At 38.4% G+C, this 8,703-nt stretch overlaps 1 protein-coding gene across 1 annotated transcript in view; it reads left to right on the top strand.

Moving 5' to 3' along the window:
* The window catches only part of rps6ka2 (ribosomal protein S6 kinase, polypeptide 2), a 215,478-nt gene extending 207,841 nt beyond the window's left edge, over positions 1-7,637 (top strand). The window contains exons 20-21 of the mRNA XM_048600975.1: positions 3,534-3,671; positions 7,200-7,637. Of these exons, the coding sequence (XP_048456932.1) occupies positions 3,534-3,671; positions 7,200-7,325 (264 nt within the window). The 3' untranslated portion in view covers positions 7,326-7,637. The remainder of the gene's footprint in view (positions 1-3,533; positions 3,672-7,199) is intronic.
* The last annotated feature ends 1,066 nt before the right edge of the window (positions 7,638-8,703 follow it).

An 8,703-nucleotide genomic window follows, 5' to 3' on the forward strand; every position in this document is an offset into this window, starting at 1 on the left:
TGATTTGAATCAGAGATAGTAGGAACTGCAGATGCTGGAGAATCCGAGACAACAAGGTGCAGGGCTGGATGGACACAGCAGCCCTGCACCTTGTTGTCTCGGGTGCTGATTTGAGTTGACTCTGTTTAAGATGCTCACTAGGCCTGTTCCTGAACTAGGAGTCTACTATGAGGTGACTGAAGGAGAAAACCTTGCCAGATGTAAGCAGAAATCCCAAGAAATTTCAACTATTATGAAAATCTTCAAAACAGTATTCAGGCTAAGTTGCTAAGTATCTGATGTTAATTTTGGGCTGTAAGTCAAGTGACTGTGGATGAAATTTGAGTTAAAATGTGCAGTTTAGAAAGTAAGTAACTGTGTTCATTGCATCCTGAATATCTTTAATATAATTGATATTCAAATTAATATAGTTTTAAATATTCATGCTCTTTGATTACTGTTTCATAAAATTATTTTGATTTATGCCATGAACCTTGTAGCTGCAATCTTATAGTAAAAATATCATCTTTTGAATTCTAAAAAAAAGACACATCTGACCTCTATTGACATCATAACATTCTACTAGACACTACAAGATGCATCTCCTCTAGGACCTCCGATCTTTGACCTCAGCAGTTGTTTCGTAAAACTGTCAGATACTTGATAACTTGCATCAGTCCATTTGATCTGGGAGATTTCCTTTTGTTTTCTAACATATGTTTCATGATAGTTAAGTTAATCCTTAAATCTTTCTTTCCCTTATACCTTTTGCTCAGTGAATGTTATATTACAAGGAACAATTATCAATGCAACATTCAAAGACAAAATGTTTTCAGAATATTCCTTACATAGCGTTTCCCAAACATATTTGACAAATTTCCAAGGATTCCGCAAGAGCCAATGTTTTTCTGCTTAAAATACTTTTAATAACCCTTGTAGTTTCTCAACATCCCTAGCTGGACCACAACATTTATTATTTACATCCATCAAAAATATATGAAACTAGCTGCATTTAAATACCTGTTAGGAAGATTGGCTTAAGAAGCATCATTAGAAATAATAAATTTCATGCTTGTTGTGTCACAGGTTCACAGCATGTAGATACCACTAACAAGCCTAGTATTGATTTCCCATCCCTAATGACATGTGTCTCGAACTCAATTTTGGTTACGTGCAACAATTAAATCCATTTACTTTCCAGCAGAAATCAGCAGACAGTAACCTAAGTGGAAGTTAAGATTAATTGAATACTATTGCAGCCCCTATACAAACTGAAATAAAACACTCAGCACAAACCAGAGATCAATGCCACATCATGTGGTGCACTAAGATCATAGAGAAGGCTCTATCGCCAGGTGGGAGGATGTTCTGGGACAAAAGTTGTGGCTTTAGACCTCATTTGAAACTCAAGCGTGAGGGGTGGAAGTTTGACAGCGATACTTCTGATTAGTCAACATAGCTTTCACCTAAGACAACCATTTCGGGAGGTTTCCACAGATCTCCCTCCAAATTGTTGGCACTAAACGTGATGATCTCGTAGAAATTTCTTCCCATTACCTCGATTTCCACTTCAGCGCAGTAGCAAAACTGTCAAAGGTGTTAAAAGAATGAAAACTAGTTGGTGAGTTAGAAACTAAGACACATACTTTTTCGTGTAAAGAGAGTTTATTGGCTTGGTTAGTCTTACAACTCTCATCCAACAACACCAAGGTAGAGCACTATTTATAGATATTTCTTTGTCAACATGTTCAGAAATGTTGTTATACACCTCTAGAGCAAATGGGACTTGAACCTGGGTCTCCTGACTCAGAAGTAGGGACTTTACCACTGTGCCACAAGAGCCCCCAAAATTATTTATATGTGCTCAAAGACAATTAATATCCACAACCCTGCTTCATTTAACCTGAACAATAATATTAATCTCTGCCTATCCATCATTCCTCATAGCACAGACCCTCCAGCCCGGGCAGCATCCTGGTAAATCTCTTTTGTTAAATTTCCTCCTTCAAATTTTCCACCTTTCTCCCCTTACTTCAAATCTTAAGAAGACACAAACAAAAGGTGACATCTTTCAGATGAGGTGCAAAATCAAGGTTTCTTCTTTAGCACCAGAGTCATGCAAGTAGTAAGAACTGCTGATGCTGGAGTCTGAGATAACAAGGTATAGAGCTGGATGAACACAGCAGGCCAGGCAGCATCAGAGGAGCAGGAAAGCTGACATTTCGGGTCGGGACCCTTCTTCAGAAATGGGGGAGGGGAAGGCAGCTCTGAAATAAATAGAGGGGGGAGCGGTGATAGCAGGCAGATAGTGGAGCGGATAGGTGGGAGAGAAGACGGACTGGTCAAGGAGGCGGGGATGAGAGGGGAGCACTGGTCTTGGAATGAGGTCGGGGTTGGGGAGATTTTGAAGCTTGTAAATGGAGTCATGGAGATGTCCTGGTCATAATTTATCACTAATGACAATGACTGAAAATAGATTAACTGTTTATTTATCTTTTTGCTGCTTGTAAAAACTTGGTAAGAAAATGTGCAAATATGCTGCCAACATGAAACTATGATCAAGCCTTAAGCTCTGGAATTTATAGACTCATTAGCATTTGTAGTACAGAAGAAGGCCATTCAACCCATCATATCTGTGTTGGTCAACGAAGGGCTCACTACACTAGTCTCATTTTACGTGGATGCAATAGCATTGCAAGTGAATATCTTTTTAAATCTACTGCTTACATGTTACGAGTTTCTGTCTCAACCACCCTTTCAGGCAGTGGGTTCCAAGCTCCTACTACCCTCTTGGTAAAAATATTTCTCCTCAATCTATTCTTAACCTTCTATCTTTTACCTAAAATCTTTGCTGTCTGATTGTTGACTCCTATAGTAATGGGAAAAGTCCTTTCCTATTCCTATGTGCCTCATTATCTTATGAACTTCTATCAGGTTCTTTCTCAACCTTTACTGCTCCAAGTAAACAACCCCAGCCTATCCATCATTCCTCATAGCACAGACCCTCCAGCCCCGGCAGCATCCTGGTAAATCTCTTCTGTTAAATTTCCTCCTTCAAATTTTCCACCTTTCTCCCCTTACTTCAAAGTCTCTTTAAAAACTACATCTTTAACCAAACTTTTAATTATCAGTACTTAAATCTTTTTATGAGATTTGGTGTCAGATTTAGGTATTGAGTCTACCAATACTTTGGAACATTTCACGATATAAAAGATTCCATATAATGTAAGTTTCTATTGCTGCATATTTAAAAAGTAATTTGTTGCCTCTAAATAGTTTTGGGATGCACTGGCAATGTGGAAGCTACTACAGGGGCACAAATTCTTTTAAAATGGCTTGGTGCAATTACCAAAATAGTTGGCAGCGAAGTTATGTAGAGGTTAATCTGTATATCTGTTTTGAATTTTACTTGATATAATTTCAGAACAGCTCACTCCTTTAATGTAGTAAAAGATCTCAACATTTTTCACAGGAATTAAATCAGATAAAACTTACACCACGTCAAAGGAGAAAGAAGTTGTTGCTTATCTAATATATTGAAATTTCTTCTGCAGGACATGGTATCTAAACTGCTGCACGTAGATCCTCATCAAAGGCACACAGCTGCACAGGTCCTTCGACATCGCTGGATAGTGAATCGGGAATTTCTATCACAGAATCAGCTCAGCAGACATGACGCCCATTTAGTCAAGGCAAGTTCCTGTCAATTTGTTTACATATAGGCATGGTTTTTACTTGCGTACCTTCTATACTCACTATTCTGAAGTCCCTGCTGCATAGCTACAGAGAGGTGTTCATACTCAGGAATGAAAGATTCTTTTAGGCCCATTAGCAACTTGTCTCAAAGAACACCAAACAGTGGTCTATACAGTTCTCATGATTATCACTGCAATGAATGGAAGACCCCATTTGTAGCCTCTTGCTGTACTCTGTAAACAGGCTGAAGGAACTCCCCAATTTGAACTCTGAATTGCTTCCAACCTACATCTCAGCATCTTCTCCTCATGATATGGCAGAAATCAGAGAATTGAGACACTGTAGGTATGATAGATACTAAACATTGTGCCAGGCTTATGTGCAGCAGTGTGTTGGCATCACAGCAGCATGGGCACAGTGTGAAATAAGTTTAGCTTGACAATCTGACCTCGACAATATTCAAAGTTGTATTTATGTTCAATTTCCACTTGCACAAAATAGGCAGTGGGACAATCATTTTGCTGTTTGTGAGCAAAAAGTTTAATGTGGCAAAATCATCCAGAAGGAAAAGCAATTACTGAAAAAAAGCAGTTGGAAAGAGTTGGAATATGTAGGGTGGGATAATACGTGCCCCTATTTTCAGCAGGGGATACGTAATACAACCAGTGCAAGTACATCTTCCCATCTATCCTTGAGCTGACCCAATAATAGAGAGTGGCTGATGGGCACTGAAACTGGTAGCCCACCCAGTATATGGAAAACAATAATTAAGGGTCAGTTGAGCTTGTTGAGTCAGGGGAGCGATGGAGCTGCCAGGACTGATGATGTTGGACTAGAAAGAAACTTTCCTCTCAGCCATAACATGGTGGAAACAAGCAACATTACCTCATTCTTCTCACCGCTGACTTTCCTTCTGATTGGGTGAGCAGCACTGACCCCACTCCCACAATTTTCTGTCCACTGACTGTGTGGAACTTCTCAATGCTTTATCCTGTTGGAATTGTCCAGTTCAGCTCAACTTTTCCATTTTCGATTGCTGAAGTGGTCAAGGAAACCAGTGAGTAAGGGAGTTCAGTGTAATCACTGTATTTTAGTACATTGCAACTGATTGATAGATTTGACTACTGTCATCAAACTAAAATTACAGTCAAGGTAAAAGATCATGATTAAAAACTCCCTGCAATAAGTGAAAGTATTTTCCTGGAATCACAGGAAATACAGTTTTCTACACAGGTTAACAGCTCTTGGGTAAGCAAAGGGCTCCCAGCAATATTGGTAGAGTTAGCTTCACCTCCTGGCAGCCACATGTGAGGGAATGACAATGTATGTGGCTGTGTAGTGAGAGTTGCCAAGTAACAGAGGAATTTATTAGGGATAGCCAGTGGTGCTGTAGGTTAACGCTAAAGAATATGGGAAAGCTGCTTTTCTTGGTGTCACCAGAAATTTGAGCTAAGTTATTTCTCAATTTATCTAAATAGAGAATGCAATGGGTGTCATATAATGCTATCAAGGGATAATTGTAATGCTGCTCTGTGCATGAAGCATTGCATAAGTGATTTGTGGATGATCTTGGTTTCATTTTTTAAAAAAATGATATTGTGCTGAATCCCTCTCAAAACCCTGACAGCGAAATACAATATCACCACAAACTAAAACTTGTTTTCCTTTTAACATACCATTCTCTGACTTCAGTCAGACAGTCAAAACTTCCTAAAAGCTAATTTCCTATCTATATTGGCTGTTGACAGCCAAAGGAGGAAGGAATCCCTTTAATTTTCATATAGTCTGTGATTTAGGGGTCCTGTGGCACAGTGGTAGTGTCCCTACCTCTGAGGTAGGACACCTAGTTTCAAGTCTTATCTTGCCCAGACAAAAATGATACAAGTTGACTGGAAAGTATCTATACTATGTGATTTCTTTCAAGATGCTGAAGTCCTGGTTCAGACTTAGAAAGATGATTAGGCCGTTTTTGGTAAGAAAAAAAGTCAAGGAAATATACCATTGGTGAAACAAAAACAAAAATTACTGGAGAAACTCAGCAGTTCTGACAGAGAAAGCAGAGTTACTATTTCAAGTTCAGTGACCCTTTTTCTGAACTGTTCTGTAGAAGGGTAACTGGACGCAAAATATTGACTCTGTTTTCTCTCCACAGAAGCTGTCAGACCTGGTGAATTCCTGCAGCAATTTCTGTTTTTGTGTCAGAATTCTAGCATCCACCGATCTTCATTTTATATCCATTGGTGACTCTTTTGATGAATCTAGTCTTTTAGATTGACAATAGTGGAACACAGCAAAAACTAGCAAAATGTGGGAATTTCTTGCAAATAATTAGGATGCAGTAATAATAATACCACACAAATAAAAATAAAGAGACACATCCTTGGCCCTACAATTTCCCCAATGGAAAATCCAGGAATCATTATATAAATATTGATTGCTTTTATACTTAACCTCATTAATTAAAGTAGTTTCCTAGCAAATAAAAATGCAATCCATGTTTAATTTTGGAAATACAAAGCTGGATTTTCCTCAGACAGCCTGACCGAAGTTGTGGCAGACAATCAGAAATTAACTAACAAGACTAATCATTGGCTTTCCATCTCAGTTGCAATTTCCTCCCTTCTGATTTGGGTACCATTTGTCCCTTCTTTGTCCACTGCATACATAATATGCTGCTGGAGTATTTTGTCGAAATATGCAGCAGGCACGGGGTAAATGCTGCCCACTTCCAGTTTGCTGTATTTCTTTTGTAGTAGCTCAAAGGCCAATTTGAATCAACTTTTAAACATTACGTTGAGCTTTACAATTTTTGTTGTTAAATTTTCTCCTTTGAATGCAGCCAAAAACAATTTTACTAAACAGGGGAAGATTGTGGCATGGCAGTAAAGTCACAGGATTAGTATTCCAGACCTCAGGTTGGTATTGTGAGGATATTGGGCTCAGATCCCACTGCGGCAGAAGATGAAACTTGGATTCAATTTTAAAAAAGGTGGTCTAATTGGTGACTTTATTGTTCGTCATTAAGATGACTCATCTGGTTAACTGATGCCCTTCCGAAAAGGAAATCTGCCATCTTTACCTGGTCTGACCTACATGTGACTCCAGACTCATAACAACATGGTTGATTCAAATTAGGACCAGGCATCAAACGCTGGCCTAGCCAGTGACACCCACATCCCATGAATGAATAAAAGAAATCATTCCAAATGTACATTTTCCCTTAATTACGCTATATCTTAAAATCTAAGGATAGATCAGTTACAGATCCAACTCCTAACCAACATTCACTATCTAGCAATGCTCACTTGTGATTTGTTTTTGTTGTGATGCCCTCTAAGGTCCAATAGCTGCCAACACTCCTTGTCTAGCCTCTCATACCCAGTCACATGGGTGTGGTACAGGAAAGTTTGAATCTAAATAAGAGAAAAGAGACGAGAGAGAATTAAACTATGTTCGGTAGTTAAGCAGTTGGAATGTAGCTTGTAATATCCGCTTCACAGATTTTGTTTTAAATCTTATTGCAGGGTGCAATGGCTGCCACATACTTCGCTTTAAACCGCACACCTCAGGCACCAAGATTAGAACCTGTAATGGCATCAAATCTGGCTCAACGAAGAGGAATGAAAAGATTGACTTCTACGAGACTATAACAACTATTGAACAACAACTCTAGGAAGTTTTTTATTCATTATATGTAAAAATATCTGGTCCTTTCCTGGCCAATGTAAGAGGCCCCAAATGACCCAAAGTATTCAGAGGTTGAGCCTAGTTTCAGGCTTTTACTATTCGGTATTTGAAAAAAATCAAAGGATCATTCACGTTACTTGCAATGCTGTAAAGATAACAGGAGATGAACAAACACCATTTCCTTTTCTTGAATGTGTTACTTTTTTGCCTGATGTTTTAAAAGAACAGACAAATATTGATCGTATAAACTAGGCTTAACCTCTTTCATAAGTGGAAAAGGAGAAATAGACAAGTGCTTTGAGAAAACACTTGTATTTGAAGCTCAAGAAAGGTGGAGCAATGCTGTTACCTCTAATTGTTAAAAAAAAGGGACTAAAACTAAAACATTAGCTTGGAGCAGAGAGTTCTCTACTGAGAATCCTGTTTAAAGGTTTATGGTGGCTAAACTGTTTTTATTTTTCTTTCAGGAGACAGCAATTCTGCTCCAGTGAAATGTTTGTGAATCAACCAGACACCCTCATTGATGTTTTCATTTTCTATAATTACATTTTTTAATGTCCTGTAATAATGTGAAGTTGCAAGAAGCACAATGTATTTTGAGTATGGAAGGATATGAGGCTGCAAGCACTGTTTTCTTTTCGTTGATGGGTACATATGGAATACTGTGATAAGACAATGCAATAGCAACCAAAAGTTGACTAGGTTCTACATAGTTCTGTTTCTAAATGTGGCTTTAACCTGTGGTCTTGTATCATGTGCTTACATTGAAAGAAGTATTATGCCTTAATAGGGCATTTATTAGTGTTAGAATCAGTAATGCTGTGATTCTACTATTAATAATCAAATAAGATAATGGGAAACAATGTTTCTTCTCCCCAGTTTTCTTCCTGCTGTTTCTCACTGGAAGACATTGACCTCCTGCTGCACTACATGATGAGCAGTTAGCTTCTAACACCTCGCTTAAGAAATCATTACTTGCATGTGTGAACCTTGACAGTAATGACGGAAGGGTTTTCACTCATGGGGAACTATTGCTCAGCTTGGTTCTGCCTTTATCCAACAATAAAACTAACAACATTTTATTGAAGTTTTTTTTATCTTCCCCTTAAATCAGGACAATTTGCAAGAAATATCCAAGTAAAAAGAAAAGACTTTTTGAGAGGAGAGGAATGTTCTGATTGGTTGGTAAGTGGACTCTGTTTAGTAGAGGTATTGCTATGGAGGATAGCACCAGTCAACAATGACTGACTGTTAACCATCAAGTATTGTTTATATTTTAAAAACGCAGGTAGGTGGACTCTGATTGTTGAAGGCACAGACCTGAGAAATGATACAGCAAAC

Source organism: Rhincodon typus, chromosome 9 (genome assembly GCF_021869965.1).
Source record: "Rhincodon typus isolate 14 chromosome 9, sRhiTyp1.1, whole genome shotgun sequence".
Classification (NCBI taxonomy): domain Eukaryota; kingdom Metazoa; phylum Chordata; class Chondrichthyes; order Orectolobiformes; family Rhincodontidae; genus Rhincodon; species Rhincodon typus.